The sequence below is a fragment of the Heloderma suspectum genome, chromosome 4 (genome assembly GCF_057233095.1).
Source record: "Heloderma suspectum isolate Gila_16-S chromosome 4, 16-S_ref, whole genome shotgun sequence".
NCBI classification, from domain to species: Eukaryota; Metazoa; Chordata; class Lepidosauria; order Squamata; family Helodermatidae; genus Heloderma; species Heloderma suspectum.
In genome coordinates, this window is record NC_139461.1 from 3786432 (window position 1) to 3804732 (window position 18301).

General features: G+C 48.7%; 1 protein-coding gene across 7 annotated transcripts in view; it reads left to right on the forward strand.

Moving 5' to 3' along the window:
• Positions 1-18301, forward strand: part of IQANK1 (IQ motif and ankyrin repeat containing 1) — an 89116-nt gene that overhangs the window by 62792 nt on the left and 8023 nt on the right. For 4 of the 7 annotated variants that reach the window (XM_084854673.1, XM_084854672.1, XM_084854665.1 and 1 more), the window contains exons 9-11: positions 1871-1925; positions 2305-2397; positions 3198-3306. In XM_084854673.1, coding sequence (XP_084710799.1) covers positions 1871-1925; positions 2305-2397; positions 3198-3306 — 257 coding nt within the window. Of the gene's footprint in view, positions 1-1870; positions 1926-2304; positions 2548-3197; positions 3307-18301 lie in introns of all 7 variants that reach the window. The other 3 variants (XM_084854667.1, XM_084854668.1, XM_084854669.1) reach the window with 1 other exon arrangement.

Sequence of the window (18301 nt, forward strand, 5' to 3'; positions counted from 1 at the left end):
TTCGCTCAGCCTTCCTTATGGTCCAGCTCTCGCAGCCATAGGTTACTACGGGAATACCATGCGGACCCTTGTTGTCAGTGTGATGTCTCTGCTCTTCACTATTTTATCAAGATTTGTCATTGCTGTCCTCCCAAGAAGTAAACGTCTTCTGATTTCCTGGCTGCAGTCAGCGTCTGCAGTAATCTTTGGGCCTAGAAAGACAAAGTCTGTCACTGCCTCCACGTTTTCTCCCTCTATTTGCCAGTTATCAATCAAGCTGGTTGCCATAATCTCGGTCTTTTTGAGGTTGAACTGCAACCCAGCTTTTGCACTTTCTTCTTTCACCTTGGTCATAAGGTTCCTCAGCTCCTCCTCGCTTTCAGCCATCGAAGTGGTATCATCTGCATATCTGAATATCTGAGATTGTTAATGTGTGCCTGTAACTGCCAAGATGCTCAAAATCCTACAAGCTAGGCTTCAGCAGTATGCGAACCGAGAACTACCGGAAGTACAAGCTGGGTTTCGAAGAGGCAGAGGAACTAGAGATCAAATCGCCAACATTCGCTGCATCATGGAGAAAGCAAGAGAATTCCAGAAAAACGTCTATTTCTGCTTCATTGACTATGCTAAAGCCTTTGATTGTGTGGATCACAACAAACTGTGGCAAATTCTTAAAGTGATGGGAGTACCAGACCACCTTACCTGTCTCCTGAGAAACCTGTACGAGGGTCAAGAAGCAACAGTAAGAACCAGACATGGAACAACCAATTGGTTCAAAATTGGGAAAGGAATACGACAAGGCTGCATATTGTCACCCTGCTTATTTAACTTATATGCAGAGTACATCATGAGAAATGCCGGGTTGGATGAATCAGAGGTCGGAATTAAGATTGCTGGGAGAATTATCAACAACCTCCGATATGCAGACGATACCACCCTAATGGCAGAAAGCGAAGAGGATCTAAAGAGCCTCTTGTTGAGGGTGAAAGAGGAGAGTGCAAAAGCTGGTTTGAAACTCAACATTAAAAAAACTAAGATCATGGCATCTGGCCCCATCACTTCCTGGCATATAGAAGGGGAAGAAATGGCAGCAGTGACAGATTTTACTTTCTTGGGCTCCAAGATCACCGCAGACGGTGACTGTAGCCATGAAATTAAAAGACGCTTGCTCCTTGGGAGGAAAGCTATGGCCAACCTAGACAGCATAGTAAGAAGCAGAGACATCACCTTGCCGACAAAGGTCCGTCTAATCAAAGCTATGGTTTTCCCAGTAGTAATGTATGGCTGTGAGAGCTGGACTCTAAGGAAGGCTGAGCGCCGAAGAATTGATGCTTTCGAACTGTGGTGCTGGAGAAGACTCTTACGAGTGCCCTGGACTGCAAGGAGGTCAAATCAGTCCATCCTAAAGGAAATCAACCCTGAGTGCTCATTGGAAGGACAGATAATGAAGCTGAAGCTCCAATATTTTGGCCACCTAATGCGAAGAGAAAACTCCCTGGAAAAGACCCTGATGCTGGGAAAGACTGAAGGCAAAAGGAGAAGGGGACGGCAGAGGATGAGATGGCTAGATAGCATCACCGATGCAATGAATATGAACTTGAGCACGCTCCGGGAGAGAGCGCAGGACAGGAAGGCCTGGCGTGCTATGGTCCATGGGGTCACGAAGAGTCGGACACGACTGAACGACTGAACAACAACAACAACAACTGCCAAGAAGAAATTAAAGTAAAACTAGACAAAAGCAGTGCCATCCTTTTATCAACAGATAAACAGAGGAGGCACAAATGCTTGCAAGAAGCAATTGGTAGTGGTTCCCCTATTGCAAGCAGGTGAGAATGAGGGGTAGGTCCTTGAAGAGGGAGGGTCCCTGACTCCTGTCTTTCCCCCACAGGATGACAGAGGAAGTGGAGCAGCTGGCCAAGGAGCACGAGAGGTGCAGCAAGGAGGTGGGAGCCAAGAAGCCCCACATGCTTCCCTTCCCACTCCCCCATAGACCCTCTTGGGTCTTGCCTCCCATATCAGCCTCCTTGGCACCACGCACGGAGATGGCCTCCTCGCCCGCTCTTTGGCCTGCAGTGGCCTGCACCTACGGCTGCCACGGTCTGGCTGGGCCTCCCTCCTCCCCCCAATATGGGGGGAAGGAAAGCAGCGCCCAGCCCAGCCTGTCGTGCTTCCCACTGGGTGGCTGCTGGCCCTGCTGTCTGCTCCATCTGCCCTGCTGGGGGCCTGACTTGCAGATGCGAGGGAGCAGCCAGCGCTCTGTGTCATTGCTGCCCTCGTGCCCAAGGTGCTGGGCTTGATGCGGGGGTCTCCCTTCTTTGGCAGCTGCAGCAGGCCTACGGTGAGCTGAACCGGCGAATAACAGAGCATGACAAATGCCAGCGGAAGCAGATGGGCAATGCAGAGATCACTCTCCACGTGAGCGCCGCCTGGCTGTCCGCACAGCCTCCTTGGGCACATGGGGCGTCCTGGGCGGCCCTGCCTCATGTTGCTGTCGCAGTGCTGCAGCTGTGGTCTGTGGGCTCCTGCCAGGTCTCCCGTGCTGCTGCTGCCTTGGGCACACCTCAGGTGCTGGCATCTGAAGCAGGGGTCTTCTCCCTCCCAAAGCAGTTCTGGGGGGGCACTAGCAGCCCCATGGCAGGGACAGGCATTGGAGAGGGGTGAAGGAGGGGAAGGGGCCAAGAGCTGGGCTTCCTGGGCGGCCGGGTGCTTTGAGAACTGAGTGTCCTGGGAGGAGGGCTGGTTTTATGCCATCAAAGCAGGTGCTGGGCCTCTGAAACACTCTTGGGCAGGAGCTGGATGTGAGCGAGGTAGAGGTGAGGGAGTTTGCCTGTAGTGTGTGGATGTGCGGGCACATGCGTCTGTGCATGTGGGTGAGGATACTGACGTGTGGCCCCTGCCACCCCAGCAGACCCTCGATGCAGCCCTCCGGGCTGAAAAGGCCGTGCACCCCTGGTGTGGACCATACCAAGCTAGCTGGGCCAAGGGTCTGACTCGGTCCAGGCAGCCCCTTTCCTTCCACGTGTTCATGGCAAGCTGTGGCTCAGTGGCCATTCTTTCTGTGGTGGGTTGCAGAAGACGTGGCTGCCTGGTTGAGCTTTGGGGGTGGGGAGGAGTGGGGGAGGCAGCAAAGCTGGGCCCCCTGAGCACACTGCACATGGGGCAGGGATGGCCAAGCAGGGCTGTTCTTCTCATCCAAAGCATGTCTCCCGTCACAGGCAATTGCAGACGCAGAGGGGCTGGTGGAGAGGCTGAGGGCGGCGGCAGAGCACGCCGAGGAAAAGCTCTCCTTAGCCCGACTCCAGCTGCGGGAACAGACTCAGGAAGGTCAGTGCGTGCCTTGCGAATGTGGACTGCTCTTCCAGGGAGGGACGTATCTGCAGCTGTGAAACGTGTGACTCCCCCCCCCCCCCCCAGTACATGCACTTTGGGGCATGAAGTACACGTGTGGCTTGTTCTCGCTCAGTGGAGGAGTGGGGCATACAGGAAAGCGTGGACTGCTCCCTTCCGTAGCAGGCAGGGTCAAACAGAGGGCTTTGCTGCCCATCCAGAGCGGAGGGCCCTGCCGTCCAAGGAAGAGCAGGGTTAGTTGTGTGCTCCTGAGCCCAGCTTGGGAGTAGCGATGGCCTACCACACCCCGCACTTCCCTCCCACACACCCTGGAAAGAATTTTACAGGCCTTTCTCTCGGCCTGCTGCCTCCCCACTGTCGTGTGGCTAGTTAGAGGAGAGTAAGGGACTGTTGAAATGGGCCTGCCCCACCCTCAAGAGTCCAGCCCTCTCCTCTGCACTAGAGACATGTCGCGGGAGAGGAAGGAGAGAGCGGTGGGGCAGACGCGGCACCTCAGGGCAGCTCCTCACACCCACCGTCAGTTGAGGGGAACCTGATGCAATTCGGCATCTGGCCTCCCCCCCCTCCCCCCCTCCCGAAGGGCCAGAGAGTGGGCACCACAGTGGGGCCCGCAATCCACCTGATACTCCTTCAGAACAGGAAGGGGAGCTCCTCCCTTACTGCCGGCCCTCTGTCATCAAGGCCTCAGGTGAGAGGCCCAGCAGATTGTGATCCTATCACATCCCTAGAAGCCCACAAGCAAGGAATGATGCGTCTGGTGCTGGAGCTGGCATCCATTTGGGGCACGGGACCCACCACTGCTGTAATGGCAGGTGGCGCTGCTGTTCTGACAAGCATTGCCCAGTTTCAGATGCCAGCCGCAGGCGACCAGGGAACAGGAGACCTCCCTGCATATTTGGCAGTTCTGGGCCTTATTAATAAACTGGGGGTGGCTTCCACAGAGGCCTGCGTAGTAAAAGGGAGAGGAGAGGGGCTCCTTGGAATCGAGTAGAAGTTCCTTGCCCCTCTCCTTCTCATCCTTGTCTTCCCAGTCTCGCTCCTGGTGCAGCAAAGGGAAAGGGAAATATCCACGCCATTGTCACTCCTTGCCCAGGGAAAAGAAAAGTTTCCCGCCCCCGAGGTGCACTGCAGCTGTGGCTTCAACGTGTTCGTGCCCCGCTCGGATGGTTCTGGCAATGGGGAGGGGGAGCTGGGAGCAGCCACTCCGGTTGTGTGGGTACCTTGCCCCTTGGTGATAAGCTCAGCTCCACCTGGGGGGGGGGGGGGGATGGATTCTCCTGGCAAGCCTTGGATCTGAATTCAGCCCAAGTATCTGAGCGAGAAGCGGGAGAGCTGGCTGAAGGGGATGCGCCGTGAGTCCTCACAGTGCAGACTCCTGACATCAGAGTTTTCTCCAGTCATCCTGCACAAGGCAGTTAAGACACAACTGGACCAGGCCATGTCTGCAGCACAAGCTTCAGCTGTGAGGAAGCGCAACAGGACTCCATTGGTGGTTTCCCTGCAGCGCTCCCAGCTGATTCAGTAGTTCCATTCCCTCGATTTCTTACTGATATTCTTCATGATCAGTGGAAGGAGCCCAATAGGGCCAGGGCCTCTCTTAGCCTATCAAAAAGAGTTCTGTTCCCTACTTGGTGAGACTATGGAACTGCTCAAGGCCCCAGCAGTGGATGGCCCCCAGGCAGCCCTCACTTCCAAGGCTGTATTCCTTGAAGAAGGGGGAGAGCCCTCAACTGACCGCAGGGGCAGCTTTGCTCCACCTTTAAGAGGTGGTGACATTTGTCAGGAGGGTGGCAGCAGCTACCTCCATCGTGGCACAGGCTTCTGTGAAATGTGCGTGCGCTTTCCAGAAGTACCGTCTGGATCCAGACACCGTTGTGAAGAGCTGAATAAGACAGCTTGAGCTACTGCGTTCATAGCAGACCAGTCTCCAGACTGCCTGCAGTATGCGGCTAGGGCCATGGGAAGTGGTCTGCAGGAGAGCGTGGTCGAGACGCTGGGAGGCGGAGCAGCAGTCAGAGGCCTGCCATTCTGTCGAACGCTTTCAAGGTGGCAAACTCTTCTGAAATTCATTTACACCTCTTTTAGTAGAATCTGAAGAGGGGAAAGAGGTGCTACCATAATCTCCTGTGAAGGAGAATAGCAAGCAGAAAGAGCGGCCTACTCAGTCCTTTCATCCTAAGGGGCAGGCGCCATCTTATCAGCACTTCAGATCCTTCTGAGATTCGTGGCCATCCAGCAAACTGCCTAGCAAGTCTTCATCCTCCAAGCATGACTGCAGGGGCAGAGATCAGGGAAAGCCCTCCTCAGCATGATACCAAACTGCACAAGTGGGAGATAGGCCTCAAGCCTTCTCCCATATCTGGGAGTTGAACACCACAGAAAGATGGGCACTGGAAACCATCACTTTTGGTTGTGCTTGGGAGTTTCAAGCTGTTCTCAGATAAGTTCTTTCCCTCCCCCATACCTAGGAATCAAGAAAAGCACATCAGGATTCCCTCAGGCATAAGGTATCTTCTCGACAGGTAATGGAACCAATTCCCTAGGGAGGCGGTGGGCTCTCCCACACTGGAGGCCTTCAAGACGAGGCTGGACAGCCACCTGTCAGGGATGCTCTGACTTGGATTCCTGCATTGAGCAGGGGGTTGGACTCGATGGCCTTGTAGGCCCCTTCCAACCCTACTATTCTGATTCTATGATTCTATGACATTAGAGCCAGGACCTTCTGCTGAAAGGTTTTCACAGTTGTCTTCTCAGAAGAAGAGATTGTTGAATCATCCTCAACTGGAGGTTTCTAAACAGTTTCTTGAGGCAGTGGAAATCCATTGCAGAGGCCATCCATCCTGGAGAGCTTTTGATGTCAGTCAATCTCACTGAGGTCTGCCTGCTTATCCCTATTCAGGCATCTCTCAGGAGGTTCTGAGGTTTGCCTATGGACATAGGCAATATCAGTACAAGGCTCTCCCATTCAACCTCTGCCCCCCCCCCCCAAGTATTCTCAAATGTGTTGGTAGCCCTGGTTGCACAAGCTTGACATTCGTTGGGCAGTCAGGGTATATGTCAAAAGGACTGAAGCGTTTAGGCGCTCTGATGGTCTGTTTGTCTCCTATAAGATGGGAGCACAAACTAAAAGTGTCCCTTGTACACCATCAGCAAATGGATTAGAGAGTGCATTAACCTTGCCTGTGTGTCCCAGGGCCGTACTCCTCAAGGAACAATCATGGCTCATTTAGTGAGGGGAGCCACTGCTTTGTCTTCTTTGCATACCAGTGCACCACTTGAAGATACTTGTAGGGCAGCTACTTGGGTGAATCCCTCGACATTTATCCATCATTACAAAATTGATAAGCATGCCTTGGCTGAACCTTTTTTGGTCATCAGGTTTTATAAAAAGTATTTTTCCCACCTTGATTTAGGATACTGTTTTTGGACATACTTTTCTTATATGCTCCACTCCTCCGCTAACCGAGAACAGAAAGTTGGACTTAACGCGAAGTGTCCTTCTGGTCAGCGGGAAGTGCAGCATTCAGTCCTTCCCAGCTAGGTTCAGATTTGCTGGAAGGGGTTGATACCTTGTTTTGCTCACCATGTTTGCGAGATACCCAGAGGTAGCTAGTTAGGGGCTCACTGGAACCACTCCTTGCTGTTCTTTTACATGTGTTCTTCTATTTTCACTGCTCTGTAGTTGAAAGTTGTTTTTAACTTTTACATATAAAGCTGAAGCCAAGGCATGTGACTGAGGGGTTCTGTCTCTCTGGGTGGAATAAAAACTGACGCTCTGGGTGATGCTTCTCTTCCTTCTAAGGAAGATAGGGGTATCAGCACACAAGTGAGTTAAGCACGTGTGCGTGTGAGTTTAGTAACGGGGCAAGGAAGCCAGGGCAGTCAACTCTCCCTTCCCTAGTCATAGTAAGTAAATGTACATAAATATCAATAAATAAATTCCCCACTTTTTTGTAGTAACAACTAAGTTTTCCAGGTAAAACACACCCCAATAAAAAAACAGTTATGAAGGCAGAAAGCTAGCAGGGGTGTGGGTGCTATCCAGTGTATTGCACTGAGTGCGACATGTGTGACAGGCTGCTTGCTGGACAGAGGTCATGGGTGTGCACGTGATGTGATGAGCTCCTGGCCCCCAGGGAATGGGTTCGTTCCCTTGAAGCCAAGGTTGCTGACCTGAAGAACCTAAGAGAGGCAGAGAGGTTGGTGGATGAGATCTTTAGGGACCTAATAGCGGTGTCCCACTCCCAGGGTGACAGCTCTTCTGGGGTCATGGGGGTCTTGGGGAAGGAGAGAAATGATTCCTTCAGAGGGATCCATTCCTTAGAAGACGAGCAAATAACCTTTCAAACCAAGGATGTGCCTCCAGGGGGAGGGGGGCTTGTGGTAGTGGGAGTTTTGATCAGTAGACACATAGATACCTGGGTTTTTGATGGGCATGTAGACTGCGTGGTAAATTGCCTGCCTGGTGTGAAGGTTGCAGATATCACACACCATCTAGATAGTGCCGGGGAGGAGTCAGTGGTCACGGCTCATGTTGGCACCAACGATGTGGCAAAATGTAGGCGTGAGGTCCTGGAAGCCAAATGTAGCTTGCTCGGTAGGAGACTGAAATCTAGGACCACCGAGGTGTCTTTCTTGGAAATGCTACCTGTTCCATGTGGAGGACCAGCTAGACAGGTGAAGCTGAGGAGTCTCAATGCGTGGAGGAGATGGTGGTGCAGGGAGGAGGGGTTCAGATTTGTTAGGCACTGGGGAACATTTGGGGACAAGCCAGGCCTGTACAAGAGGGATGGACTGCACTTGAACCAAAATGGAACCAGACTGCTGATGCAAACATAAAACAGGCAGTAGAGCAGTTTTTAAAACTAAACCCTGGGGAAAAGCTGACAGGAGCTAGGAAGCATTTGGTTCAGGTTAAATCATCCCAAGGGGATGAAGACGAAAATGCTTTGATCGCCTAAATGTAGAAGGGGAGGAAATAGGCTACGAGTGTATGGCCAGCCAGAAAGATCTGGGGAGCAACACCATGTATAGGTGTTTCCATGCAAATGCTAGAAGCCTCCAAGCCAAAATGGCAGAGTTGGAGTACCGTTGCAATCAAAATTATTGAACCCCCATTGCAAATCAGGTTTATTGTCAAAATTTACAGACGTTCAGCTGTTTGCAATGAACAAATCAAACAAAAGCAATTGAAATAGCTCAACACAATGGATGCTTCAAGTGGTTTCCCCAAATTCAACTGAAAATGCAACTTATAATGACTTCTCCAGTCTCGAAATTATTCAACCCCCTGAATAGAATCCCTCACAACAGCACAAATATGCAAAACAGGTGTTGTCTCAAGCACTACTGATGCAACAAATCAAGGGCTTCAGTAGTTGCACCAGGTGTGCTTGAGCTGGAACACACAACATACCTGAGCTGGCGAGGGGTTTGTTGAGTGCCACGTGTGACTGCATGTTAGCAATATGGCTATGTCAAAAGAACGGTCCAAAAAGTTAAGAGATCATCGCCCTTCACAAACAAGGAACAGGATACAAAAAGATAGCGAAGGCACTGAATGTTCCTAGAGACACTGTAGGAAGCATAGTTCGCAAGTTCAGCACTAAAGGAACAGTGGTTACACTACCTGGAGGGGGCAGAAAAAGGAAGCTATCAACGGCCACAACCAGATTTCTGAGAAGGCAGGCTGAGAAAAACCCTCGAGTGACTCCAAAAGACTTGATGGCGACAGGCACCGAGATTTCAGTGGGCACAGTAAGGCGCGTACTAAACGCAGAAGGTTTCCATGCCAGAACTCCAAGACGTACACCACTACTGACCCAAAAGCACAAGAAATGTCGGCTCCAATATGCTCAAAATCATATAAATAAGCCACAGAAGTTTTGGGATTCTGTTCTGTGGAGCGATGAAACAAAACTGGAACTTTTCGGCCCGATGGATCAGCGGTATGTCTGGAGGAAGAAGAATGAAGCATACGCTGAAAAGAACACCCTGCCTACATGGCATGGTGGTGGCTCAGTGATGCTCTGGGGCTGCTTTGCATCCTCTGGCACTGGAAACCTGCAGTGTGTGGAAGGCAAGATGCATTCATTGAAGTATCAGCAAATCCTAGGAGAAAACGTCATGCCGTCTGTGAGGAAGCTGAAGCTTGGGCGTCAGTGGACCTTCCAACAGGTCAGTGATCCCAAGCATACCTCAAACTCCACCAAGGCTTGGTTGCAGAAGAAGCCCTGGAAGATTCTACAGTGGCCATCACAGTCACCTGACTTGAGCCCCATAGAAAATCTCTGGTGGGATTTGAAGAAGGCGGTTGCAGCACGCAAACCCAAGAACATTACTGAACTGGAGGCCGTTGCTCATGAGGAATGGGCTAAGATTCCTCAGGAACGCCGCCAGAAGCTAGTGTCTGGCTGTGCATCTCATTTGCAGCAGGTCATAACAGCAAAAGAGTGCTCTACTAAGTACTAAAGATGCTTGCCATGAAGGGGTTGAATAATTTTGAAACTGGAGAAGTCATCATAAGTTGCATTTTCAGTTGAATTTGGGGAAACCACTTGAAGCATCCATTGTGTTGAGCTATTTCAATTGCTTTTGTTTGATTTGTTCATTGCAAACAGCTGAAAGTCTGTAAATTTTTATAATAAACTTAATTTGCAATGGGGTTGAATAATTTTGATTGCAATTGTGCTTGGTTTTAAAGGAGAACCTGGATATAGTGAGTATTACAGAAGTCTGGTGGAATGGAGAGATCCAGTGGGATATGGTTACCTCTGGCTATAAACTACAGGAAGGACAGGGGAGGGTGTACTGGGGGAGAGGACATAGTGTCAAGCAGACTCGAACACCTAAAAGGGATAGACCCTTCCACAGAAGTGCTGTTGGTGACAATACCAGGCTCCAAAACTACTTTAGTACTAGGAACATACTATCATCACCCAGACCAGAATGCTCAGGGTGATCTTGAGATGGAAAATGGGATCAGGGAGGCATCCAAATGAGGAAACGTTGTAATAATGGGTGACTTCAGTTACCCCACATTGACTAGATACAGATGCATGTTCCAGTCACGGCAAAGGAGATAAATTTCTTGATGCCCTAAATGACTGTGTTCTAGGACAGCTGGTCATAGAACCGACCAGAGGGGAAACAACCTTGGATTTAATCCTAAGTGGTGTTGCCCAGGACCTAGTACAAGATGAAAATGTGGTTGAACCAGTTGGAAATAGTGACCTCAGTGCTATCAGATTTAATAAATATTTAAGTGGAAAATTGCCCGGGAAGTCCAATACAGTCACATTTGACTTCAGAAGAGGAAACTTCTCTAATGTGAGAGAACTGATGAAAAAGAGTTCAAAGGGGAGTCAAGAAGGTTAAATCCCTTCAAACTGCTTGGAGGTTACTCAAAACCACAATATTAGAAACTCATCTAAAATGTATACCACAGGTTAGGAAAGGTAGCACCAAGTCCAAGAGGTCAGCGACATGGTTAACGAGCAGTGTCAAGAAAAAGAGGGCTTCCTTCAGAAAAGGGAAGTCTTGCCCAAATGAGGAAAACAGTAGGGAGCACAGTCTTACACAAAGGAGATGCAAGCAGACAATAACAGATGCAAAAAAAATCATTTTGAATAGCGTATCACTAACAATATCAAGGCCAACAATAAAGAATTCTTTAGATATATCAGAAACAGGAAACCAGCTAGGGAGGCAGTTGGACAGCTGGATGACAATGGAGTTAAAGGAGTACTGAAGGAGGACAAGGAGATCGCAGAGAAGTTGAATGAACTGTTTGCCTCAGTCTTCACCGCAGAAGATATAGGACAGATACCGGTGCCTGAAGTGATGTTTTCAGGAAGGGAGTCTGAGGAACTGAGGCAAACAGTGGTGACAAAAGAGGAAGTTCTCAACCTTATTGACAAATTGAAAGTTAATAAATCACCCAGATGGTATCCATCGTACAGTTCTTAAAAAACTCAAATATTAAATTGCTGATCTTCTAACCAAAATATGCAACATGTCCCTAAGATCAGCCTCTGTACCAGAGGACTGGAAGATGGCCAATGTAACACCAAATTCTTAAAAGAGATCCAGGGGGGATCTGGGAAATTACAGGCCAGTTTGCTTAATGTCTGTTCCGGGTTAACAGGTTGAAAGCATTATTAAATATAGAATTAGTAAGCATATAGAAAGACAAGCCCAGCTGAAAAAGAATCAACATGGCTTCCATAAAGGTAAGTCCTGTCTCGCTAACCTTTTAGAATTCTTTGAGAGTGTCAATAGACATGTAGACAGGGGTGATCCAGTAGATGTTGTTTACTTGGACTTCCAAAAGGCTTTTGACAAAGTCTCTCACCAAAGAGTCCTGAGCAAACTTGGCAGTCTTGGAATAAGAGGACAAGTCTTATAAGAAGACAAGTCCTCTTATAGATCAGTAAATGGTTAAAGAACAGAAAGCAGAGTGTAGGAATAAATGGTAGAAGGAAGTAAATGGTGGGGTCCCACAGGGATCTGTATTAGGACCACTTGTACATAAATGAACTGGAATGAGGAGTGAGCAGTGAAGTGGCCAAGTTTGCCGATGACACCAAATTATTTATGGTGGTTAAAACAAAGGGATTGTGAGGAGCTCCAAAAGGATCTCTCCAAACTGGGAGAATCGGCATCTAAATGACAAATGTGGTTCAATGTAACCAAGTTTCAAGTGATGCACATTGGGGCAAAAAATCCCAACTTCAAGTATAACCTGATGGGACCTGAGCTGGCAGTGATCTACCAAGAAAGAGGTCTTGGGTTGCAGTGCACAGCTTAATTAAAATGTCAAACCCAGTGTGCAGCCGCTGTAAAAAAAGGCAAACTCCATGTTACGTATAATTAGAAAAGGAATTGAGAACAAAACTGCCAGTATCAACACTGCCCTTATACAAATCTGCGACCACACTTGGAATTTGGAATACTGTGTCCAGTTCTGGTCACCACACCTTAAAAAAGATACTGTAGAGCTGGAAAAAGTGCAGAAAACGGAAATCAGAATGATCAAAGGGCTGGAGCCGCTCTCCTATGAGGAAAGGTTATAAGCACTGGGATTATTTAGCTTGGAGAAAAGGAGGGCAAGGGGAGACACGATAGAGGTGTATAGAATTATGCCTGGTGTGGAGAATGTGGAGACGGAGACCTTTTTCTCCCCCTCTCAGAATACTGGAGCCCAGTGGGGTCCTCCCCTGAAGCTGATAGGTGGGAGATTTGGGGCAGATCAAAGGAAGGACTTCTTCACACGGCGCAGAGTTAAACTATGGGCTTCGCTACTGCAGGATGTAGCAATGGCCACCAGTTTGGATGGCTTTGAAAGGGGTTGGACAAATCCCTGGAGGAAAAGGCCATCAATGGCTACCTGATGGCGATGTGCTACTTGCAGTACCAGAGGCAGTGGGCCTGTGTACACCAGCTGCTGGGGAACATGGGCAGGAGGGTGCTGCTGCGCTCATGCCCTGCTTGCGGGTTTCCGGTGGGCAGCTGCTTGGCCACCGTGTGAGCAGAATGCTGGGCTAGACGGACCTGGGTCTGATCCAGCAGGGCTCTTCTGATGTTCTTATGAGTTAACCCTTTTTTGTATGTTGCCTTTCCCGCTGACCAGGAAAACACTTCATGGCTAGTCCGACTTTGTGTTTTTGTATTCAGACATCACTGCAAATGGCCACCATCAACTCCCACTCTTGCCATCAGAGGTTACTTTGGAGCGTTCATAGCCAAAAACTCCCCCTTCCCCTCCATGGTGGAGTTTTGCAGAAGGGAACAAGAGCTGCTGCTTCTCTGTAAGCTGTTCCCTGTGGGCTGGAAAAGTTCCCTAATGATTTTGATCTCTCTCTCTCTCTCTCTCTCTCACGCACGCACGCACGCACACACACAGTGAGGCCCATGTTTCTTTCTGGATATAATTAATCTTTAAGGTCCCACAAGACTCTCTTGGGTTTTTTTGTCTGGATATGGATCTGTGTATCCCAACCCTGCTCCAAGATGCTCTAAGGGGCATTTTAGCTTCCCACAACCCCATGATGCAGGTTAGGCTAAGAGTGACTGACCTGCCTTAGGCCACCTGTCCAACGTCAGTTCACAGCGTGCCACTGTGTGTTGCTGGAATTTGTTGATTGTATTGATTTGTGCTCTTTTGTCATTGTATGGGTTTTTATTCATTGTATGGGTTTTTATTTTATTCGTTATGTAAGCCACTTTCGGGGGTGATTTTACCTTGAAAGGTGGCCCAGACATCTTTTAAATAACTAGAGAGACACCCCACACCCTGCTGCTGAGCTCCTGAGCAGACTCCCTAACGGGGTGGATACAGAGAGGCCATTACAGATTTGGATTTGGGTTCTGGGGAGACCTCAACATCATGCAGAGGTCCCTGTGGCTGGAGGAGCGCAGGGCATCGTGGCCACCTTAGCAGCCCTCACAACTTGGAGCTCAGGTCCATGGCTGATCATGCGCTGTGGACAGGGTGGCCCCTTTGCCCTGGTTAGACCGTTACCTGGATGTGCTTGGGATTCTGCAAGCTCCAGGTGTTTGCATGGGTGGGAGACCGATCCACATAGTCCATCGCAGGAGGGTGCCAGATTCAGCTGTTCTCTGTACTGCCTGTGGGGAGATTTCAACATTTCCTGCTGGCTCTCCTGTCTTGGTAAGGCCCTCAGGCCACTGACTTGGTGGCTTCCAGCTGCCTGCCCCACCCTGCTGCCCGACAGAGCCTGTGCTCCTCCATGGCATAGCTGGGGTCGAATGCCAGGAAGTAGATCTGGGATGATAACTTAAGAGCAGGTGGAGGAAAACTCAGGAGGAGTCTGATGAAACATTTTAGGCTTATTTATCATAGAATCATAGTAGGGTTGGAAGGGGCCCATAAGACCATTGAGTCCAACTCCCTGCTCAATGCTGGAATCCAAGTCAATGCATCCCTGACAGAGGGCTGTCCAGCCTCGTCTTGAACGCCTCCTCTGTGGGAGAGCCCACCACCTCCCTAGGGAATGGGTTCCATTGTCATATCGCTGTAACAGTCAGGACGTTTTTCCTGATGTTCAGCTGGAATCTGGCTTCCTGTCACTTGAGCCCATTATTCCATGTTCTGCACTCTGGGATGATCGAGAAGAGATCCTGGCCTTCGTTTCTGTGACAATCTTTCAAATACTTGAAGAATGCTATCCTATCTCCACTCAGTCTTCTCAAGGCTAAACATGCCCAGTTCTCTCCGTCTCTCCTCATAGGGCTTTGTTTCCAGTCCCCTGATCTTCATTGCCTTCCCCTGAACCCTCTCCAGTTTGTCTGCATCCTTCTAAAAGTGTGATGCCCAGAACTGGACACAGTACTCCAGATGAGGCCTAACCAGTGCTGAGTAGAGGGGAACTGGTACTTCACGGGATTTGGAAGTGATACTTCCATGAATGCAGCCCAAAAGAGCATTTGCCTTTTTTGCAGCCACATCACATGGTTGGCTCATATTCAGCTTGTGATCGACAACAATTCCAAGATCCTTCTCGCTAGTAGTATTGTTGGGCCAAGTATTGCCCATCTTGTAACTGTGCATTTGGTTTCTTTTTCCTAGGTACAGAACTTGGCATTCATCCCTATTACATGTCATTCTGTTGTTTTCTGCCCAGCGCTCCAGTCTATCAAGATCACTTTGAATGTTGTTTCTGTCTTCCAGGGTATTAGCTATCCCACCTAATTTTGTGTCATCTGCAAATTGGATCAGCATTCCCTGCACCTCCTCCTCCCAGTCATTAATAAAAATGTTGACGAGCACTGGGCCCAGGACTGAGCCCTGCAGTACCCCGCTCATTACCTCTCCCCAGTTTGAGAATATCCCATTGAAAAGCACTCTTGAGCCCGATTCTGTAGCCAACCGTGGATCCACCTGATAGTTGTTTCATCTAGCCCACTTTGAGCTAGTTTACTCATCAGGATATCATGGGGCACGTTGTTGAAAGCTTTGCTGAATTCAAGGTATATTATGTCTACAGCATTCCCACAGTCCACAAGGGAGGTTGTTGTTGTTCAGTCGTTAAGTCGTGTCCGACCCTTCGTGACCCCATGGACCATGGCACACCAGGCCTTCCTGTCCTCCGCTCTCTCCCGGACCATGCTCAAGTTCATATTCATTGCATCACTGATGCTATCTAGACATCTCATCCTCTGCTGTCCCCTTCTCCTTTTGCCTTCATTCTTTCCCAGCGTCAGGGTCTTTTCCAGGGAGTTTTCTCTTTGCAATAGGTGGCCAAAATATTTGAGCTTCAGCTTCAGTATCTGTCCTTTCAATGAGCACTCGGGGTTGATTTCCTTTAGGATGGACTGATTTGACCTCCTTGCAGTCCAGGGGACTCGTAAGAGTCTTCTCCAGCACCACAGTTCGAAAGCATCAATTCTTCGGCGCTCAGCCTTCCTTAGAGTCCAGCTCTCACAGCCATACGTTGCTACTGGGAAAACCATAGCTTTGATTAGACGGACCTTTGTCAGCAAGGTGATGTCTCTGCTTCTTACTGTGCTGTCTAGGTTTGCCATAGCTTTCCTCCCAAGCAACAAGTGTCTTTTAATGTCATGGCTACAGTCACCATCTGCGGTGATCGTGGAGCCCAAGGAAGTAGAATCTGTCACTGCTTCCATTTCTTCCCCTTCTGTATGCCAGGAAGTGATGGGGCCAGATGCCATGATCTTAGTTTTTTTAATGCTGAGTTTCAAACCAGCTTTTGCACTCTCCACTTTCACCCTCAACAAGAGGCTCATTAGATCCTCTTCGCTTTCTGCCATTAGGATGGTATTATCTGCGTATCTGGGGTTGTTAATAATTCTCCCGGCAACCTTAATTCCGACCTGTGATTCATCCAACCCGGCATTTCTCATGATGTACTCTGCATATAAGTTAAATAAGCAGGGCAACAATATGCAGCCTTGTCATACTCCTTTCCCAATTTTGAATCAATCGGTTTTTCCATGTCCGGTTCTTATTGTTGCTTCTTGACCCTCGTACAGGTTTCTCAGGAGACAGGTAAGGCGGTCTGGTACTCCCATCACTTTAAGAATTTGCCAGAGTTTGTTGTGATCCACACAATCAAAGGCTTTAGCATAGTCAATGAAGCAGAAATAGACGTTTTTCTGGAATTCTCTTGCTTTCTCCATGATCCAGCGAATGTTGGTGATTTGATCTCTAGTTCCTCTGCCTCTTCGGAACCCAGCTTGTACTTCCGGTAGTTCTCAGTTCACATACTGCTGAAGCCTACCTTGTAGGATTTTGAGCATCACCTTGCTGGCATGTGTAATGAGCACACTTGTACAGTAGTTTGAACACTCTTTGGCATTGCCCTTCCTTGGAATTGGAATGTAAACTGACCTTTTCCAGTCTTGTGGCCACTGTTGAGTGTTCCAAATGTGTTGGCATGTTAAGTGCAGCACTTTAACAGCATCATCTTTTAGGATTTTAAATAGCTCAGCTGGAATACCGTCATCTCCGCTAGCTTTGTTGTTACTAATGCTTCCTAAGGCCCACTTGACTTCACTCTCTAGGATGTCCGGCTCAAGTTCAGTGACTGCACTATTATGGCTATCAGGGACATTAAGATCTTTCCTGTATAGTTCTTCTGTGTATTCTTTCCACCTCTTCTTAATCTCATCTGCTTCTGTTAGGTCCCTGCCTTCTTTGTCCTTTATCATGCCCGTCTTTGCACAAAACGTTCCCTTGAGATCTCTGATTTTCTTGAAGAGATCTCTAGTCTTTCCCATTCTATTGTTTTCCTCAATTTCCTTGCATTGTTCATTTAAGAAGGCCTTCTTGTCTCTCCTTGCTATTTTCTGGAACTCTGCATTCAGTTGGGTATATCTTCCCCTTTCTCCCCTGCTTTTTGCTTCCCTTCTTTCCTCAGCTACTTGTAAAGCCTCATCAGACCGCTGCTTTGCTTTCTTGCATTTCTTTTTCTTTGGAATGGATTTAGTTGCTGCCTCCTGAACAATGTTATGGACCTCCGTCCATAGTTCCTCAGGCACTCTGTCTATCAGGTTTAATCCCTGAAATCTATTCCTCACCTCCACTGTATATTCATAAGGGATATGATTTAGCTCATACCTGAATGGTTTAGTGGTTTTCCCTACGCTCTTCAATTTAAGCCGAAATTTTGCAACAAGAAGCTCATGATCTGAGCCACAGTCAGCTCCAGCTCTTGTTTTGACTGACTGTATAGAGCTTCTCCATCTTTGGCTGCAAAGGACATAATCAATCTGATTTCGATATTGACCATCTGGTGATGTCCATGTGTAGAGTCGTCTCTTGTGCTGTTGGAAAAGAGTGTTTGCTATGATCAGCGTGTTCTCTTGGCAAAACTCTATTAGCCTTTGTCCTGCTTCATTTTGTTCACCAAGGCCATGCCTGCCTGTTATCCCGGTGATTTCTTGACTTCCTACTTTAGCATTCCAATCCCCTATGATGAAGAGGACATCTTTTTTTGGTGTTAGTTCTAGAAGGTGTTGTAGGTCTTCATAGAACCGATCAACCTCAGCTTCTTTGGCCTCAGTGGTTGGGGCATAGACTTGAATTACTGTGATGTTGAATGGTTTGCCTTGGATTCGTACTGAGATCATTCTATCGTTTTTGAGATTGTACCCCAGTACTGCTTTTCCCACCCTTTTGTTGACTATGAGTGCTACTCCATTTCTTCTAAGGGATTCTTGCCCACAGTAGTAGATATAACCTGAATTAAATTCACCCAGGCTTGTCCATTTTAGTTCGCTGATTCCCAAGATGTCAATGTTCAATCTTGCCATCTCATGTTTGACCACCTCCAGCTTACCTTGATTCATTGATCTGACATTCCGGGTTCCTAAACAATATTGTTCTTTACAGCATCGGACTTTCTTTTCACCACCAGACACATCCACAGCTGAGTGTCCTTTTGGCTTTGGCCCAGCCGCTTCACTCTTTCTGGTGCTACTTGGTAAT